Source organism: Acipenser ruthenus, chromosome 23 (genome assembly GCF_902713425.1).
Source record: "Acipenser ruthenus chromosome 23, fAciRut3.2 maternal haplotype, whole genome shotgun sequence".
Lineage (NCBI taxonomy): Eukaryota > Metazoa > Chordata > Actinopteri > Acipenseriformes > Acipenseridae > Acipenser > Acipenser ruthenus.
This window is the reverse complement of record NC_081211.1, coordinates 12,737,426-12,758,032: the sequence shown is the minus strand read 5'-3', so window position 1 is coordinate 12,758,032 and position 20,607 is coordinate 12,737,426. Positions and strand designations below refer to the sequence as shown.

Here is a 20,607-nt window from a genome sequence, read left to right as displayed (position 1 = left end):
ACAGTGTAACACGCCCAGTCATAGCTAAAGTATTCTAAAGCACAGAGAGGTACGGTAAAGCCTCTGGAAGCATTAGGTAAAAGCTAATACACAGACTATTGTTTACATGTCTCTTATTAAAACCCTGATTGAGGTGGGTGACAGCAATCCTGTTATTGATATGAATGTATTGTTTTATACTATTCTAATCACACAGCACATGGCTGGGGCCTGCTTTCTGTTCTCCACCAGGTGTTTGCTCTGTTTTCTTATTATTAACATTAACGTCCAGGGTGTAGTCACGCCTTGCCCCTTGTGTCTGCCAGGTTACCGGAGCCCTTTTAGAGGATTAAGTGGTTACAGATAATGGATGGCTAGATTAACATTTCCACATGTTTCCAATTAACATATTTGTCTGTTTTTATTCTAATAATGCCATTCTCCAACTCCAGCCCCATTCCCTAATCTCTTCTTCACCCCTTTCACTTGACTCAACCTGCTTTTCTAAACTTGGCCTCAGTCCCAAACCCCGCCTCATAGAGCTGTACACGACTCCAGGAAGTCAGAAGCACAGATATTCTGTTTGTTGTGAAAGCGTCTGTCTCTCTGTCTCACTGCAGTAAGAATGGCCTCAAACTTGTGGTCAGAGGAGCAGTTCATCTGTCCAGTGTGTCTGGAGATATTGAAGGACCCAGTGGCTATTCCATGTGGACACAGTTACTGTTTGGGGTGTATTAAGAACTACTGGGATAATACTGATCATACAGGTGTCTACAGCTGCCCTCAGTGCAGAGAGACCTTTACTCCAAGGCCTGTTCTGTGCAAGAACACCATGCTGGCTGAAGTTGTGGAGAGATTAAAGAAGACAGGGCCCAATCCTCCTCCTGCTCAAAGTTGTGCTGGACCTGGAGATGTGCCATGTGATTTCTGCACTGGGAGAAAGCTGAAAGCTGTAAAATCCTGTTTGACTTGCCTGGCCTCTTACTGTGAAACACATGTTAAGTCTCATAGTGAAGTTACAACATTAAAGAAGCACAAACTGATCGATGCAACTGGAAATCTGGAGAAGTTGCTTTGTTCTGAACACCAGAAGATTTTGGAGGTCTTCTGCAGAACCGATCAGACCTGTATTTGTTTGTTGTGTGCTGATGAGGAACATAAAAGCCACGACACCTTACCAGCTGAGAAAGAAAGGTCTGGGAAACAGGTAAGAGTTTGAACCATTTATTTATAGTTATCCTAGAAGACAAGGCAGTGGACTGGAATCTACTGGAGTTCATCAAAAAAAGGTACCATAAAATGCAACACTGATTTCACCAGGATTTCTGTTGTTGGTCTGAGAGGTTCATTGATGGAGTTTAAATCAAAGCTACCATATTCCTTTGGATTTAAGATGCACTTTCTTTTCTTGTAAAAATTGCCCTGTGTCTTACATTCCAGTACTGCAATTACAATACATGGGTTAAAATCATGTGACAGTCCAAGGTGCATGTTCAATTTGAGGGCGTACTAGATTTGAAGGAATACAGTAATCAAATCTGTTGTTGATTTACAAGAATGCATCAGACACTCCCTTTTCTGTCCAGGTTCAAAGATCATGATTAGGAGTTTGTTTCTATTGTTTCTGATACATTAGTGATCTGGGATGTTTAGAAAGTAAGATTCACAACCCCCTTTATAACATGATCTACATCGACCTACTAAAAGTTGTCTATACACACAGGAGGTGTTTCAGATAAAAACAGTCATGATAAGGCAAACACAACTTATACACCACACAAAGCTTTCTCTATCGTTTTAATATAAATGGACACATTGTTTTCACCTCTCCTGAGTCACTGTGGGGGTGCAGCGGTGAGACAGGGTCTTAACAACAATTGGCCATTCCAAATTGGGAGAAAAACAGGAGTAAAAGAATTATATATATATATATATATATGAATTTATGTGTGTATATATGTGTGTGTGTGTGTGTGTGTGTGTGTGTGTGTGTGTGTATATATATATATATATATATATATATATATAGTGACAGGACAGGAAGCCCTGCACATGGGAAATGTGTGTCTGTGGCAGGGAGACGGTTAAAATCCCCCTGCCCAACTAAGTTGTTTAATTATCACCTGCACCTGGCTACCATTGTAAATTAGAACCAGGTGCAGGGTATTTAAAGGAAGCAGCCAGTCTGCTCAAGGCTGCTGTGTGAAGAGGCCGACTGTGTGTCGCAGTCCTGAAATGTACTGTGTGAAAGCCTTTTTTTGTGAATCGTGTTATTTGTTTAAAAACTGTGTGTTTTGTTTTTGTTTGATTTTTGTTTTGGCAGGTAAACAGCTTAGCTGTCCTGCTTTATAGTTTAGTTTGTTCCTGTGTGTTTTAGTTAGTGCTCGTGAGAGCTAGGTGTTTATTTGTGTTTTTGTTTATTTGTGTTGTAATAAAAGTGCGCAACAGTGCTAAAACTGCAATTTCTGTGTCTGGGTCAACGTCTTTTAAGGGGCAATGAACAAGCTTGGTTTACTATATATATCTGTATATATATATATATATATATATATATATATATATATATATATAGGGCATATATAGGGCAGCTGGCTCTTTGAGCTTATATATATATATATAAAATAAAAAAATCTGTAATCCAAGTGTGCCTTCAAAGCTTCGGTACATTTTCTTGCGAGTGACGTGTGGATAAACTGGTGCAGGTGTGTGGTTTTTCTCTAATCTTTTCTTACGAAAACTTTCAATTTTTTTTTTTGATGTATAGACCTATGTGTTAATAACAAGCTTGGTTTAAGTAAAAAGAAGTCCGGCAACACAGATCTTGCCTGCTGCTGCTATTACTTTCTTCATTTGTCGGTCAGAAAAAAGACTGGTGCCAGTCACTGCCAACAATTTAAGTGTGACAGGATATCTCTCAATGGTGGAGTTTACATGTGTATGCTAACCTTACTCGAGACAATCTGCTCAAAATGATCCTGTGGCGGAGTGTCCCGCCCCTATTTATTATTATTTGTATTTTTGTTTGCGGCGCGGGTAAAAGCGCCGCGTCTTTTATTGTTATATTTAAAAACCTCGTGAGGATGCATGGCTGATCAGCTACTGATTATTTAACTAGCTGACAGTCATGCATCCTTACCAAACGCGTGCAGACTCTGGCCGGGGGATAATAAGATAATTACCAACTAGTTAAATCCCTCGGCCAGAGTATATAAACCAGCAGCACTCTGCACTCGGGGTGTGGAGTGTTCGAGAGTGGAGAACGGGAGAGAGAGAGGAAGAAAACAATTGCTAAAACGTGCTGGAGTATCCAGCACGAAACTTACTTGTTTGTTTATTCGTTCGGCCCTCGTGCCCTTTTGTTTGGTGTTTTGTTAAATCTTTTGTTTTTGTTTTGTTTATTAAATACGCTGAGTGCACCAGCACTCAGCTTCAACCGCCCATCCACTGTTTTGGTTTGAGTTACTTCCTGGTCCGTGACGTCATCCACATCACCACTGCGAGCCAGACTGCCACATATGGTGTCCTGCGTGGGACAAACAACGCCTCCAACAGCCGGACCAGGAACAGCAAAGGAAGGTTTTTTCGTGTTCGTTTTTTTCAAATAGTGTTTTTTGTGTTTGAAAAAAAAAAAAAAAAAAAAAAAAAAAAAATGGATGAAGTGGACGCCTATATGGAGAGGTGGCATGCGCATCAGAGGGAGTTGAAGGAAGGAGGGGCTACATGGTGCCTCGCCTGCCTGGAGTATGGGCACCTCCCTCAGGTGTGCCCATATGAAGACCCCCTCTTTGTGCAGGCCTTTGATCGAGGTGAGGTGGAGACTGCGGAGGAGTGGATCCACCTGAAGGCCATACCATCGCCGCAGGTGGATCAGGAAACCTGCCTCACCTGCCTCAAAGGGGAGGAGTGGTGCTTTGCCGTCGGCAAGGTCGGGCACAAAGCACCCGACCAACCCCCTCCATGGCAGGAGGTGGAACTGCTGGTCCCGAAGAAGGGAAGGAGGGGCGGTGCTAAGAAGGCAAAGAAGCCCGCACGTCCTGCGCCTGAGTGGGAGGAGCCCGAACGTCCTGCGCCTGAGTGGGAGGAGCCCGAACGTCCTGCGCCTGAGTGGGAGGAGCCCGAACGTCCTAAGCCCAAGAGGGGGGAGTCGGTGCATCCACAGCCCAAAAGGGAGGAGTCGGTGCGTCCACAGCCCAAAAGGGAGGAGTCGGTGTGTCCACGGCCCGAAGAGAGGGAAGTCGGGGCTTCCACAGCCCTAGGACCCAAGCTGCAGTCCCAAGAGCCAGAAGGGGAGGAGTTACAGGCTCAACCCCCTGAATTTTTCTGGGGGGGAGAAGGGCAGGATGCTGGTGTTCCCCAGCAGCCTCTATTTATGCTGCTGAAGGGAGCACGGCACACACCAGCCCAGCCGCCACAGCAGAGGGAGCCAGCACCGCCACAGCCTCCCTCTGAGTGGCCAGCATCCGCCCCATCGCCTCTGCCTCCACCACCACCAGGAGCAGAGCAGCAGGAGCTGCCTCTGTCTCCACCACCACCAGGAGCAGAGCAGCAGGAGCTGCTTCTGTCTCCACCATCACCAGGTGCAGAGCAGCAAGAGCTGCCTCTGCCTCCGCCGCCTCCACCGTCGTGGGAGGACTGCTTGCCCCTCCCACCTCCACCAGCAGAGGGTGAATGCCTGCTGGTTCCGCCTCCACCGTCGTGGGAGGACTGCTTGCCCCTCCCACCTCCACCAGCAGAGGGTGAATGCCTGCTGGTTCTGCCTCAACCGCCGTGGGAGGACTGCTTGCCCCTCCCACCTCCACCAGCAGAGGGTGAATGCCTGCTGGTTCCGCCTCCACCGTCGTGGGAGGACTGCTTGCCCCTCCCACCTCCACCAGCAGAGGATGAATGCCTGCTGGTTCTGCCTCAACCGTCGTGGGAGGACTGCTTGCCCCTCCCACCTCCACCAGCAGAGGATGAATGCCTGCTGGTTCTGCCTCAACCGTCGTGGGAGGACTGCTTGCCCCTCCCACCTCCGCCAGCAGAGGATGAATACCTGCTGGTTCCGCCTCAGCCGCCGTGGGAGGACTGCTTGCCACTCCCAGCTCCACCAGCAGAGGGTGAATACCTGCTGGTTCCGTCTCAGCCGCCGTGGGAGGACTGCTTTCCCCTCCCACCTCCACCAGCAGAGGGTGAATACCTGCTGGTTCCACATCCACCGTCATGGGAAGGACTGCTCCTGCCCTGCCTCGCACCACCCAGGGATGCCTGCTTCGCATCGCCTGGGGCTGCCTGTTGCTCCGCATCACCTGGAGAGCCACCAGCTACAGAGAACGAGGGAGAAGTGGAGCTCCCGCTGCCGCCTCCATGGCCAGGGGCTCCCCTCCCGAGTTCACCTCCCGAGGGTCCGCTGCCGCTGCAGTCGCCTGGGGTCGCCAGGGATCCTGCTTCGCCTGGGGTCACTACATTGTGGTCGGAGCCCCACGGAGGGGAGCTGCCGGCCATGAAGAAAGGGGGGGAGGTCAGGAGACCAGCTCCCCCAGCCGCACTTTCGCGGCCGGAGATCATGTGGTCAGAGCCCCACGGAGGGGAACTGCTGGCCGTGAAGAGGAGGGGGGAGGTCAGGAGACCAGCTTCCCCAGCCGCACTTTCGCGGCAGGAGTTTGGGTGGTCAGAGCCCCACGGAGGGGAACTGCTGGCCATGAAGAGGAAGGGGAAGGTCAGGAGACCAGCTTCCCCAGCCGCACTTTCGCGGCCGGAGATCATGTGGTCAGAGCCCCACGGAGGGGAACTGCTGGCCGTGAAGAGGAGGGGGGAGGTCAGGAGACCAGCTCCCCCAGCCGCACTTTCGCGGCAGGAAATACTGTGGCTGGAGCCCCATGAAGGGCAGCTGCCAGCCATGAAGAAGGGGGGGGAGGTCAGGAGACCAGCTTCCCCCGCAGCAATTTCGCTGCAGGAGAAAGGGTGGCCGGCCATGAAGAAGGGGGGGCAGGTCTGGAGACCACCCCCAAAATTTTTTTGGCCAGAGGAGCCGGCCGGTGCGCGGGCCATTGGAACGCTACGGCTGTTTGGGTGGGAGGAGGACATCCCACCGTGGCCGCCACCTTTGGTCCGCTGCTGCCCCTGTTCCTGCGCCGGGACTGCTAACCGGGACTTTGGGGACTAAGGGGGGAGGTGGCCGAAAAGGCCATGTGTGCTGCGCACAAGGGGGGGCATGTGTGGCGGAGTGTCCCGCCCCTATTTATTATTATTTGTATTTTTGTTTGCGGCGCGGGTAAAAGCGCCGCGTCTTTTATTGTTATATTTAAAAACCTCGTGAGGATGCATGGCTGATCAGCTACTGATTATTTAACTAGCTGACAGTCATGCATCCTTACCAAACGCGTGCAGACTCTGGCCGGGGGATAATAAGATAATTACCAACTAGTTAAATCCCTCGGCCAGAGTATATAAACCAGCAGCACTCTGCACTCGGGGTGTGGAGTGTTCGAGAGTGGAGAACGGGAGAGAGAGAGGAAGAAAACAATTGCTAAAACGTGCTGGAGTATCCAGCACGAAACTTACTTGTTTGTTTATTCGTTCGGCCCTCGTGCCCTTTTGTTTGGTGTTTTGTTAAATCTTTTGTTTTTGTTTTGTTTATTAAATACGCTGAGTGCACCAGCACTCAGCTTCAACCGCCCATCCACTGTTTTGGTTTGAGTTACTTCCTGGTCCGTGACGTCATCCACATCACCACTGCGAGCCAGACTGCCACAGATCCTCTCCCTCTCGGGTCACATGCTCTTAGTTTATTGCCTCAGGAAGAGCAGCTGTTAACCCGACGTCATGCAAATGAAGGGGAAAGGATGGAGTTAATATGCAAATTAGCTGTGCGGACAGCACGCGTGCTCTTTTCACAGGAAAATGCCAGGAAAGGTGGTTTCCATGCACAGAGAACAATACTCGAGAAACTTGTATCATGGAATCCATGGCACACTTCGGATACAGCTGGGATCAAAAGTAAGGGAATGCAGTTACACACATTAACAGCACAATTGCTCACTGTCTTTAACCAGCAAGGGCATTCGGAGATCTTTACACATGCAGTTCACAGTTAGGATTACAGCACGATGTAAAGTATGTAACATTGAATGGGCCCGAATGCAATTCAAGCCCACTAAATCAAGGAGCATCTCTATAATTAAAGGCAAAGTAGTAGATAAAACATTCTTCATTAATGATGAGGCAATACCAACAGTGTCTGAGAAGCCAGTGAAGAGTCTTGGGAGATGGTACGACGGGGATCTAAAGGACACAGTTCGTGTGGGAGAAGTTAGACAACAAGCAGTGGAAGGGTTGAAGAGCATAGACAGCTGCGCTCTACCAGGTAAACTAAAACTCTGGTGCTTTCAGTTTGGTCTACTGCCGAGGTTGCTGTGGCCACTGACTGTGTACGAGGTTTCTTTGACAACAGTAGAGAAGCTGGAAGCTTTAATCAGTTCATACATCAGGAAATGGTTGGGAGTTCCACGCTGCCTCAGCAGAGTGGGACTTTATGGAAAAGGAATACTGCAGCTACCAGTCTCTGCTCTAACCGAGGAGTTTAAGTGCGCCAAGGTCAGACTGGAAATGACATTAGTAGAGTCACGCGATAAATGCGTAAGGGAGGCAGCACCTGTGTTGAAAACTGGAAGAAAGTGGGCGGCAAAGAAAGCTGTGGAAGATGCAAAGGCTGCCCTTCGAATTGGTGATATCATGGGGCAAGTTCAGCATGGAAGAGGGGGTCTTGGTTTCAGTTCAGCTCCTCCTACATGGCACAAGGCAGCCCCAGCTCAAAAGAGGAAGCTGGTAGTCAACGAGGTGCAAAAGCAGGAGGAGAGGATGAGGTGTATAAAGGCCATTTCCCAGGCCAAGCAGGGAGAATGGATGAGATGGGAGAGTGTGGAACAACGCAAGATTGGCTGGCAAGACCTATGGTCAATGGAACAGAGCAGGATCAGTTTCCTCATCAGGTCAACATATGATGTTCTCCCATCACCACAGAATCTAAACCTCTGGGTAGGAGAGGATCCCTCATGTCCTTTGTGTTCATCACCTGCAACATTAAGGCACATTTTGACAGGATGTAAGGTGGCTCTTAGCCAAGGACGGTTTACTTGGCGCCATGACCAGGTGCTGCGATGTTTGGCCTTAGCATTGGAAGACAAGCGTAACATGACCAATAAGTTGTCACCTGTTCCATCAAAACATTACACACAAAAGACAACATTCCTCCGCCCAGGAGAGCAACCACCAAGAAAAGGTGTTAAAACCAATCCTCGCCCAGGACAACTGGAAGCTGCTAGAGACTGGAAAATGCTGGCAGATGTTGGTCAACGGCTTATTTTTCCACCTGAGATTGCCACCACTAACCTTCGACCAGATATTGTCTTGTGGTCTGGATCAGCACGCCTTGTTCACCTGGTAGAGTTAACAGTGCCATGGGAGGATGCTGTAGATGAGGCGTATGAGAGGAAGAAACTGCGGTATGCTCAACTAGCCACTGAAGCGGAACAGCGAGGATGGAGAGTTCGGGTTTACCCAGTGGAAGTGGGTTGTCGAGGATTTGTGGCACACTCTACAACCCGGTTTCTCAGAGACGTCGGATTCAGTGGCCAAGAGTTGCGTCGCACAGTGAAGAACTTATCTGAAGCAGCAGAGAGGAGCAGCAACTGGCTGTGGTTGAGACGGAAAGATTCTGGCTGGGGATCTCAAGCACAATAGAAAGAAAGAAACGCTGATGTACAGGTAAGTAAGCTGGGCTGAGTTGAGTGGGGGACGGAGGGGGGTGATGCTGGGACGCCAGAATCACCGTCGAGCCCTCTTGAGGTGTCGTGGGCTAGTCGACGAAACACTGAGGATGGAAGGTGCCCACTTGAAAACCCCAGAGATGTACCCTACTTAGCTCAATCCAGACGGTTGTCATGCTGATGCGCTGGGGAGGCCGCACTTTGGTTGATCCCCGGAGCCAGCATCGCAGCCGTTGTGTGTGCTGATGCGCCAGGGAGGCAAAATAAGCTGATCCCTGGAGCCAGCATTACACTTCAGCCATTAACACCAGACAGAAGGATATCTACATCATCATATGGAAGGAAACGTAAATGGATGGAGACACATATGGATCACATTAGTTTACTGTAAAGCTACGTCTTAGTTGGTGCTTATCTTGGCGAGAGCCGAGTTCAAATCAGCATGAAGTTTTAACATCTACTCTCGTGTAATGGAAATCATGCTTGTTCACGACTTTGCTGTAGTGATAAGAAGATTAAAACCTGGAGCAGTATTCGATTTACTTAAATGGGAAAATGGTACAAGTTTATTCTTCTTTCTATTGAACAATAAGACTTCTAGACATTATGATATCCATTGAATTATAGAAGTTAAAAGGTGTTGTGTTATGTTTTTGTGTTAAGTTTGTAATAATATACTATAATGTACCTTGTTATTAATCCACTATACTATTGTCTAATGATGGTAGATGGAATCCTTATAATGTGGTTATTTGAAACTGCTGCAGTGAAAAAGGGCCTCATATGGGCTGTAGAGAAAGAAGGAATGTCCTTGGGTTCCACTTCAGCAGAGCTGCAAGCCTCATAGAGATGGAGTGTTAAGGTTTATGGAATTAGTGGTTAAGCACAGATAAGAATATATCTTGAAATAATATGCAAAAATTATGGCTTAACAGACCTTTATAGATCATAAATCTAAAAAGTGTGTGCACAGACTCTGACCTTGGAAAAAAACAAGAGACTGTGGAAACTGCTAGCAGTAACATATTCCCAGAGTCAGGTACAGGTCAGAGCCTGGTCAGTGCATCTCTTAAGGGATAAATAATTGTAATGAAAATTATTACCACTTAAACTTAGTGAAACTAAATGACTTGAATATTGTATGAGACAAACTTTTGTCAAATACTCTGTTAGACAATGGTATATGGAATCAAAACTGACTCATTAACAAAATGATGAATCAACATGAGGTTAAAGGAAACACATACCTTTAATTTAGCATAATATAATCAACTAGAAGATGATGTCATATATTAAGAACATCTCTCATATATAACACATATAAAAATAGTGTTTTGCATGCAGTAGTGTTTTTATATTATATTATAAACCAAGATCCTGGGAACCTTGGTTCACTTAACTTTTCAGATAAAGGAGGGGCTCGGAGGAAAGCAAAGAAATGAGATCATAGGTTTGGAGTTAGACAAATATGAAGTATTGAATTTATTGAGTACATGACACCTATTAATTCTGAAAAGTTAGTCCGGATCTTTTGAAAACTATTATTTGTAAAATGGATAAGAACTGTCCCACCTGATTAATGATTGGATTTAATTGAGGCGTCCCATGTATTCCAATGAGACGAAAAACCTATTTAACTCCAGAGTAATTTCAATGGAGTACCACACTCATCCCAGACAGGGCAAGGTGGTCCATCTTCTGCAAACCAAAAACACAATTGAACTGATTTAACTCAGTTTAATTTGCCTGGTGAAGACAGTCATATCCTTTTACGATCTATATTAAAGGGTAAGCATTAATCAATTATTATTTTATCTCACATGTATTGCTATAAGGGACTCACGCTATGTTTAGAAGATAGAAGAACATTTGTTGAATGTGCTGAAAAGAGGCTACTGGGTGTATTTAGTGTCGTGGTCGTGGCCAGGCCTGCCGGCTGCACGAATACATAAAGATGTATTAAAGTGTTAACGTTAATATCTGTTAAGACACTGGACTGCCCAGAACGTCTGTCAGCTGGGGATATGAAGTAGCCTGTAGCTACTCAATCCAATATTTAACTGTTAATAAACCGAAGGAGTACTGATCATACTCTGATTCGTAAAAACACTTTAGATACATGAGTCTGTCAATTTCTTGGGTACTATGTTGGTCATCCGAATATACTGCGGGTCCAGAGCACGAACTATATCCCACTAGGAGTAATAACATCTCTGTCCTCCTAACGTCTCCCCTGAGATAAGAGTGTATGCTGAGCAAATAAAAAGAGTACGTAAAGAAATCTGAACACGCGGATTTCGTGACAGTGTGGTCATTTAAGGATATAGGCTACGATTATCTCATTCTCATTTGCGCATGATATGCGGGTTTACATGAGGAAATGGGCGTGGATTTCCTGTTTTTCATCATTTACTCGTGTTTTTGTGATTGACCCTGTCCTTCTCTGTGGATGCTCTTTTTTGTCTGCAAACCTTATTCGCATGCGCATCATCACTTCACGAGTCAATAATACTGCATGTAAACTCCACCAATGTCTCATCAGAAATGTCACTTTCAATGTCCCATCAGAAATGTCAATGTATTTCTACACAGAAGCAGCTGGGAGAGACGCAGATGGAAATAGAATTGAGAATCCAGAAGAAACTGAAAGAAGTGGACGAGCTGAAGCAGGCTGTGGAGTCACTGAAGGTCAGTATTGACAAGAGGGTTTGCCAACATTAATACAGATTTCAACCACTGCCTACTTTGAATAACTAATTCAGTAATTAATCAGACATTTCAATATTTTCTGTTCCAATTAATATTATTGACATATGAACTGGAACACAGCTATATATTTGACTGTATATGAATTATGTAACTTCTACTATAATTTGTAAATGTCTCCGCTGCTGTGTTCTTTCACTCAGATATCTGCACAGAGAGATATAAAGGAAAGTGAGAAGATCTTCACCAAGCTGATCGAATCCATTGAGAAGATCCAGTCTGAGGTTATTGAGCTGATTGGAGCAAATGAGAAGGCTTCAGTGAATCAGGCTGAAGAACTCATGAAGAAACTGCAGCAGGAGATTGTTCAGCTAAGGAGGAGAGACGCTGAGCTGAAACAGCTTTCAGAAATAGAAGATCACATCCATTATTTACAGGTAGAAAATGTCAAGAACGTAATTGCAAAGGTTTTAGACAACCTGTCCAACTGAATCATGCTTTTCCCCAGTAATGTTTTGTAACCCATTCTGTTTCCCTGAAAACACATTTTCTCCACTTCCCTATCATAGAATTTCAAGTCACTCTGTGCCCCTCCTGAAGCTGGAGTCTTACCCAGCGTTACTGTCAACTCTGACATCTCTTTTGGGGCTGTGATGAAAGCAGTTTGTGAACTTAAAGACAACATTGAGAACTTCTGCGAGAAGGAATTAGTCAGCATCACCAAAACAGGTTAGTGTGAATTAGATTCCTTTGGTAGAAATTAGAAAACCTCTCCAAAGGGCTCCCAAGTGACACATAGCCCGGAGATTGCTGGTTCAAATCCAGGCTATGCCATCGCTGGCAGTTGGCAGGAGCTCCCAGTGGATGGCGCTCAATTGGCTGAGCTCCGCCCAGGTGGGGAGGGCTCAAGTCGGCTGTGTAATCCCTGTCTCACCGCGCACCAGCAACTCCTGTGGGTGGCCGGGCGCTTGTGAGCTGGTTGTGTTGTGCCCGGATCTGCGTATTCCTCCGACGCGATAGGTCTGGTTGGCTTCACTGTTGGCTTGCAGTGTGAAAGAAAGCGGTCGGCTTGACAGTTTTGGAGAACACAGTGTTCATGTCTTCGCTTCTTAGCCTCCTGAGTCATTGCGGGGGTTGCAGCAGTGAGACAGGGTCTTAAAATTGATTGGGTATTCCAAATTGGGAGAAAAACGGGGGTAAAATAATTGCTGATTTAAAAAAAAAAGAGCACAGGCAAGAGGACAGACCCTTCGTTCAGAAATCCTGTGTTATCTCAGGAACAGATAGCTTTTGAGTGACTGTGGCTAAGTGGTTAGCAGCGTGCAGGTGATCAATAAACAGACACACAATTATAATCCAGGTGCAGTGTTTAATGTTTTAATAAATCCAATGGCCTGATGGCAAAACAACAGTAAATAATAACAATGGTAATGAAACAATACAGCGGTGTGTATTGCTTATTTGTAATCCGCGAGTTGGCCCAGAAATAATAACAGTCCGGTTTTTAGTTCACCCACATGTAACACAAACACCAGTACACAGTGTGTGCTCTAGTGCTCGTGGTGAATACAGTTCTTTAGTGTTAAACAAAAGTGCAGTGTTGTTGATACAGGTTTAATGCCGGCTTTTGGTGACAGCTCCGGATTGTGTTAGCCATCCAAATAATTACAAACAGTATTATTAACGACAAACAAAAACAAACAAAACACTCACGTTTCACAGGTTCTCCTTCTGGTCCTTTAACCCTTAGCGGTCCATTTATTCAGTGTGTGTCAGGCGCGTCAGGTCCAATTTATTTTCACATGCGCAGTTTATTTTAGACGCGCTGTTTAAAAGTATTTTTTTTCACAGTAAAACAGGTTTAAAAGGCACTGCATATCAACAGGACACTCAGTACTGCATCTCCAGCACCGCCCCACCCCTCGTTCGCTATATTTTTCAAATAACTCGTAATAATAGTACATACTGATAAATCATCTCTTGATCACTTGTTTTATCACCAAACTCCTCAATAATGCGATCCAAGTCGTTATTTTATTACTATAACATCTCAAAAAGCTCTGCAAATGTCCGTGATATTCTCTGAGCGCTGGATGCGGAAGCAGCTATCTTGTTTGTGTATGTCCGTGTTATCTATGTGGTGTCGGGTCTATCAGTATTCATGAGATACGCCCACTTTTTTTTTTTTTTTCCGGCTTCTCTCGGCTCCTATCGGTTTCACTCGGCCATTGAATGGTTTTCTCGGCTTTTTCCGGAGAAAAAACGACTAGACACCTGTTCTTTGCGTCTTTTTGATGTCGGACAGGGTCCGACATAGGACCGCAAAGGGTTAATATAACCATTCACAAAGGAAGAGATCACATCATTACGTCCCCTTTTTATAACGTCACCCATGACCCCTTGGTCAACGAGCGCACCCGCTCCTCCAATCCACGGATGCCACGCCGTTTCGTGTCCAGGTCATTGAGTTTGTATACCGTAGCTCTGCCCCCTTTCTAGATGGCCGACTTCCACCTAACCCTGGGAATAAAATGTCGTGCCATTTAGTTCAGGGTATTCTGTTCCCTTTATGCAGCTGCCTCGCAGGTCAGGAGGGAGATCTAACACCAAGAATCATTTGATCTCTGTCACAGTGACTAACAAGGAGTGTAGGTCTAGTGAAATTCGCAGCAGGTGGCTTTGTTTACGGACTTATTCACAAGGATGATGAAGCATCCATAATTCACGGGTGTCGTTGGGATGCGGTTGATGTTAAGTCTCCATGGGTGCTGCATAAGTGGCTCAGTCAGATGTGCAAAAGTTCCAGCGGGGCTTTGGTTTGGATCAGATTAGCAGGATATGAAAACAGCCCAGATGGGAGGTGAAAGGTCCAGGTTGGTTGTTGGACTTCTTCTATTGGACAATGGGTATCCCGCCAATCTTGAAGGCAATGGAGTCTGGCAGTGTGACTACAGCATCTGATGTAGGTTGGTAGCCGGTGTTTCCATGTGGGGTCTTGAAGTGACGAAAAATCAGGAGGGATGATGATCTTGGATCAGTGGCTTTCGACCTTTATATGGGTCTCTTGAAGCATGAGGATGTCAATGTTGTTGATCCTCAACAGCTTCTCCATTACTTCATTGTTGACTTTGATTGTCCCTGATGATACACACTGAGGGGCCTATTTGGCGGACAGTATAGCCTTGGAAAGGGCCTTTTATGGTAAATGTGACGTTGCTAGGAAGACCATGCGAAGGTTGCCATTTTTCTACAGACATTCTCTCTTTTTGGATAGACCTAACACAGGCATGCAGATTTCTCTTTGTCATCACTTTATTATCTATGCATTTCATTCTACTTCTCTTTTTCTACCCAGTGAATGAAGTTGCAGTTTACAGTCTGGAGTCTCCAGAGCCGAGGACCAGAGCAGAGTTTTTAAAATGTAAGTCTGTTTTTTCTAAAACTGATTGAAAGATGTGTCACTCCATTTTGAGAAGAGCTGACACTACAACATAGGGAGGGGTGAATCATGAGGACAGAAATGATCTTAGTAATTGTGAACCCATTAACCCTTAGCGGTCCATTTATTCAGTGCGTGTCAGGCGCGTCAGGTCCAATTTATTTTCACACACGCAGTTTATTTTAGACGCGCTGTTTTAAAAGTGTTTTTTTCACAGTAAAACAGGTTTAAAAGGCACTGCATATCAACAGGACACTCAGTACAGCATCTCCAGCCCCGACCCATCCCGTGTTCGCTGTATTTTTCACATACCTCTTCATAGTCGTGCATACTGAAAAATCATCTCCTGATCACTCATTTTATCACCAAACTCCTCAATAATGCGATCCAAGCCATTGTTTTATTACTATAACATCTCAAAAAGCTCTGCAAATGTCCATGATATTCTTTGAGCGCTGGATGCGGAAGCAGCTATCTTGTTTGTTTATGTCTGTGTTATCTCTGTGGTGCAGGGTCTATGTGTATTGCTCAGATCCGCCCCTTTTTTCCGGCTTCTCTCAGCTCCTATCGCTCTCACTCGGCCATTGAATGGTTTTCTCGGCTTTTTCTGGAGAAAAAATGACTAGAGACCTGTGCTTGACGTCTTTTTGATGATGTCGGACAGGAAGGGAATAATTGTAATGTCGGACCTGGTCCGACATAGGACCACAAAGGGTTAATATACACGCCTCTTCAAGTATGACAGGGTGGAGGATTTGTTTTCCCTATCGGAGCTTTCTCTCCCTAAATATGTTTTATCTCTGAATAGATAATCATCCCATCTGTTTAAATGTATTCCATACATTAAAAAACAGTTTTGGAGTTAAATTAATAACTATGTCCTACATCCTGTGTTGGTGGTAAATGTATATTGTGGTAACAATGCACTTGTAGGATGGAGTCTAATACCCCGTTTACACTAGCACACCCGTACTGTGAGGGCTCCACACCCTCACAGTACGGGTGTGTTTACACTAGCAAATAACCGAGCCGAGCCGGAACCAAGCCGTGAAACTCCAGCCCTGCAAAATATCTGAATCTGGCTCGGGGCCGAAGCAGGCTGTGGGCGGGGTTACTGCATTTCATTATAAGTGTCATTACAAGAAAAAATGGCAACACCCAGGACCACAACCAGTAAATGTTTTCGTAACTCCTTACCTTTACTCCGCAGGACACATAACAACACACATCTGACTAAAATACTACATGAAATAATTCCCTATAGTACGCATATAGTGAATCAAAAATGTAACTTTCCGTAAATTTACCATGCATAAAGCACAATGTAATCAACACTATATTAACAAAAAAAAAATAAAAAAAGGTAACATTCCCACTCGAGGATCATTTTAATCAGCAGTTTTTAAACTTTAGCCTGGCTAAACGGCAGTGGGGAGTTCAGTTCGAAGCGACAGACAAGCAAACTAACAAAATGCGAGAAGGAAAGCGGGTTGGGAGAGGGGGAGAGGGAATGGGCTCGCTCCAGGTTCGGCTGCCGGAGCGGGGCTGAAGCGTCTCGTCTCCCGGAGAAAGCCGCAGCTCCTCTCGTAGCAAAAAAGTTAATAGATTAGTAAAGAACCAAGTTACAGACCTAATATTTATTTAAGATAAGATGTCTGTGTTACAAAGTGCCAGCGCAGCTTTTCTCCAGTTCAGATACTGTATCAATAGGGAGAGACAGAAACGGAAGTTACACTGATAAGTTGTTTACAGTTTGAACACCGGTACTGTATTTACGGTAGAAATATTGCACTTGTATAGGGAATTGGGGGACATGCTGTAGGAGTGTTATGTTACCGAGCACGTTATTATGTATACCTTTAATATGGTCCCCCGTCTTTGCTTCCTTTGTTTATTTTCAGTACTTCTCCGCAATAATAATCCAAAAAAAAATCCATGGTAAAAAAAGATTTTATTAAATTAATGCTTTGTTCTATTTTTGCAGTCTGTGACATTTAATGTAATCGACTCAGCACGTTCATTATGCGTGACGTCTCTCAGCTCGGCTCGGCTTTCTCTGGTGTAAACGCAACTCAAGCTACCCGAGCCGTACCAGGCTGGCTCGACTCGGCACCGGCTCAGCTTGGGTGTGCAGGTGTAAACGTAGCATAAGTGGGGTGAAATGGCAATAAATGTTTCACCCCAGTGGTTCTGCGTTAATTGTTCTGTCCCAATACTTATTGGAGTGGAATGTATAATATTTTACAATGAAAAGCATCATTACTAAATGGCAGATGCAAAATGGATACACACAAACTTCCCCCAAATAATACTACTAATCCTGTTACTTACTTATGTCTCAATGTCTCTTCTGCTTTCAAGTTGTAGACTTGAAACAACTCTTCTGAACCTGCTGTATTATTTATGTATCTTTTTGTTGGTTCTGTATATTTCAAATCTAGTGCAGATTTTCAAATAACATTTCTAACTGTCTCTCCTCTAACCATCCTCTTCAATCAGATTCCTGTCAGCTCACGCTGGACCCCAACACAGCATATAGAGAGCTCTGTCTGTCTGAAGGGAATAGAAAGGTGACACTGAGGGAAGATACCCAGCCATATCCAGATCACCCAGAGAGATTTTACAGCTGGTACCAAGTGCTCTGCGAAGAGGGTTTGTCTGGGACTCGCTGCTACTGGGAGATTGAGTGGAGTGGGGGTTGGGCTTATATAGGAGTCACATATAAAGGAATTAGCAGGAAAGGAGAGGATGTTTCCTGTTGCCTTGGATTCAATGACAAGTCCTGGAGTTTGTTCTGCTCTAGTTCCACTTACACTTTCTGGCACAATAACAATAAAACTGCAATAACTGCCCCCTGCACCTCCAGAATAGGAGTGTATCTAGACTTTAATGCCGGCATTTCATTTTATGGAATCTCCGGTGACACAATGACCCTCCTGCACAGATTCCAAACCACATTCACTGAGCCACTCTATCCTGGGTTTAGACTCTTTTCTGATTCCACTGTAGAAATCTGCCAGCTAAACTAGACTGTTCAGTGTTTTAAGAAACCCTTTGTATTGAACTGTCTTCTCTCCTCAGGTGAAGGGGATGTTCAGTTTGACACAGGGGGTAAAATGGCAACTGCAGAGTGAAATTATTTGTTTCTAAACTGGCTGATTTCAGAAATGACTTTTAAATAGAAGGAGGTTTGCACCAGGCTCTTTTATTTGGGCCAGAGGAGAGGGTCATAAGCAGGGGGTTCTGGTTTCCGGGTTTTATTTTTAATCACGTGATGTCCCTTTAGATGTGTTTTGAGCCAACTCGCTTTCTTAATCAAACTAATTACCAATGGAAGCTGTTTCTTTACCCTGATATATTGATTGTGTTAACAAATGATGTGCATTGATCTCACCTGATTCTATTTGAAGTTGCATTTCGTTCTGGCTGAATTCAGCTTATTAACTTCCACTGCATTGGTTTCTAGAAGTGTGTTTGTTTTCTCCCGCTGATTTACATGTTGTTTCTCTTTATCTGCTATTTAGTTAAGGATTAATAACTATTAATTAAGGTAGAGGGATGGAAAATAAAACCTGAAAACCAGAACCCCTAGTCATAAGCAAGCATATCAAACACAATGCGAGACAGATTAAAATAAGAAACATTTATATAAAAGAGGACTTCGTTTCAGTTCTCAAATATAATGCACACATTTCAAAGTCAGTTTCTTTCATAACTAGGATCATTATACATCAGTATTAGTAAACACAATAAGTAAAAATGTTGGTATTAAGTATCTATAAAAACAGATGATTTAGTAAGATGTAGAATTTCTAATCAATACATTGAGATTACTGAAATGTGTTGTTATTATTTTGTTATTTGAGATCATTTATTATTTCGATTGGAAGAATGTTATATAAATTTAACAGCCAGCAGGGTGACTGCATTAGTATAATGTTTAGAGCTGTAAAGTTTGTCCACTACACTAACCCAAATTGTCTGTTTTATTTAGTAAAGTGTGTATCAATTAAAAAAATATGTTCTAACAATATGATTCAATAATGCAGTTTGATATTCTATAGTTTTGGTTTCTAGCTTTGTTTGATGAAATAAGAAAAATAAAATAGATAAATAATTCAAACCAATCAAAGTCTCTGTATTATTCACTCGGTCTAATAAAGAATAGTATACTGCACCTTCTCTTTATCAACTTGTTTTTCTCTGCTTGTCTCTCTGGGATGGATTCCAATGGTGAATGTGTCTGTATGTAAGTACCAGGGCTGTATTTATTTATAGAGATCTGACACAGGGGGGTGCAATTCAGTCTCTGTGCCTCAAGCCTGCCCTGGACTGGAGGGACGCATCCAGCTAAGACACTCACCGGAAGTGCAGGATGTGCCCTATGACCGGGAGTTCCCAGGGGGTGGTGCACACTGCAAGCCCACAGCTAAGTCACCAGAACTATCCAGGCTATAGAGCGCATCCTGCACTCCAGCGAGTGCTTTTACTGGATGCGCCACTCGGTAGCCCCAAGACCCTCACAATTCTCTGTGTAAAAAAGTGCCTCCTATTTTCTGTTCTGAATGCCCCTTTATCTAATCTCCATTTGTGACGCCTGGTCCTTGTTTCTTTTTTCAGGTCGAAAAAGTCCCCTGGGTTGACATTGTCTATACCTTTTAGGATTTTGAATGCTTGAATCAGATCACCACGTAGTCTTCTTTGTTCAAGACTGAATAGATTAAATTCTTTTAGCCTGTCTGCATACGACATGCCTTTTAAACCCGGGATAATTCTGGTTGCTCTTCTTTGCACTCTTTCTAGAGCAGCAATATCCTTTTTGTAACGAGGTGACCAAAACTGAACACAATATTCTAGGTGAGGTCTTACTAATGCATTGTAAAGTTTTAACATTACTTCCCTTGATTTAAATTCAACACTTCTCACAATATATCCGAGCATCTTGTTGGCCTTTTTTTATAGCTTCCCCACATTGTCTAGATGAAGACATTTCTGAGTCAACATAAACTCCTAGGTCTTTTTCATAGATTCCTTCTTCAATTTCAATATCTCCCATATGATATTTATAATGCACATTTTTATTGTCTGCGTGCAATACTTTACACTTTTCTCTATTAAATGTAATTTGCCATGTGTCTGCCCAGTTCTGGATGCTGTCTAGATCATTTTGAATGAACTTTGCTGCTGTAACAGTGTTTGCCACTCCTCCTATTTTTGTGTCGCCTGCAAATTTAACAAGTTTGCTTACTATACCAGAATCTAAATCATTAATGTAGATTAGGAAAGCAGAGGACCTAATACTGATCCCTGTGGTACACCACTGGTTACCTCGCTCCATTTTGAGGTTTCTCCTCTAATCAGTACTTTCTGTTTTCTACATGTTAACCACTCCCTAATCCATGTGCATACATTTCCTTGAATCTCTACTGCATTCAGTTTGAGAATTAATCTTTTATGCAGGATTTTGTCAAAAGCTTTCTGGAAATCTAAATAAACCATGTCGTATGCTTTGCAATTATCCATTGTCAATGTTGCATCCTCAAAAAAATCAAGCAGGTTAGTTAGACACGATCTCCCTTTCCTAAAACCATGCTGACTGTCTGCCAGAATGTTGTTACCATATGCTCATCCGGCCCAGGGGATTTGTTTATGTTAAGAGCTCCTAGTCCCTTTAACACTTCTGCCCTCTTATGCTTAAGTTATTTTCCCATGAAAATATACAATGCCAATCTCCTAGAG

The 20,607-nt window shown here is 44.4% G+C and overlaps 1 protein-coding gene across 1 annotated transcript; it reads left to right on the top strand.

The window, feature by feature from the left end:
• Nucleotides 1–573: 573 nt before the first annotated feature.
• LOC117413037 (tripartite motif-containing protein 16-like) lies at nt 574–19,108 on the top strand. The gene is made up of 6 exons (XM_034021740.3): nt 574–1,186; nt 11,316–11,411; nt 11,633–11,866; nt 11,999–12,158; nt 14,785–14,850; nt 17,368–19,108. Exons 1-6 carry the CDS (start codon nt 605–607, stop codon nt 17,895–17,897), a joined length of 1,668 nt encoding a protein of 555 aa, XP_033877631.2. The 5' UTR covers nt 574–604; the 3' UTR covers nt 17,898–19,108.
• Nucleotides 19,109–20,607: the final 1,499 nt, after the last annotated feature.

Coding starts and splice junctions, on each gene's coding strand:
- LOC117413037 (XM_034021740.3), top strand. CDS start 605: ATGGCCTCAAACTTGTGGTCAGAGGAGCAGTTCATCTGTCCAGTGTGT. Junction 11,867..11,998: donor ATCACATCCATTATTTACAG/GTAGAAAATGTC, acceptor TCCCTATCATAG/AATTTCAAGTCACTCTGTGC. Junction 12,159..14,784: donor AGTCAGCATCACCAAAACAG/GTTAGTGTGAAT, acceptor TTTTCTACCCAG/TGAATGAAGTTGCAGTTTAC.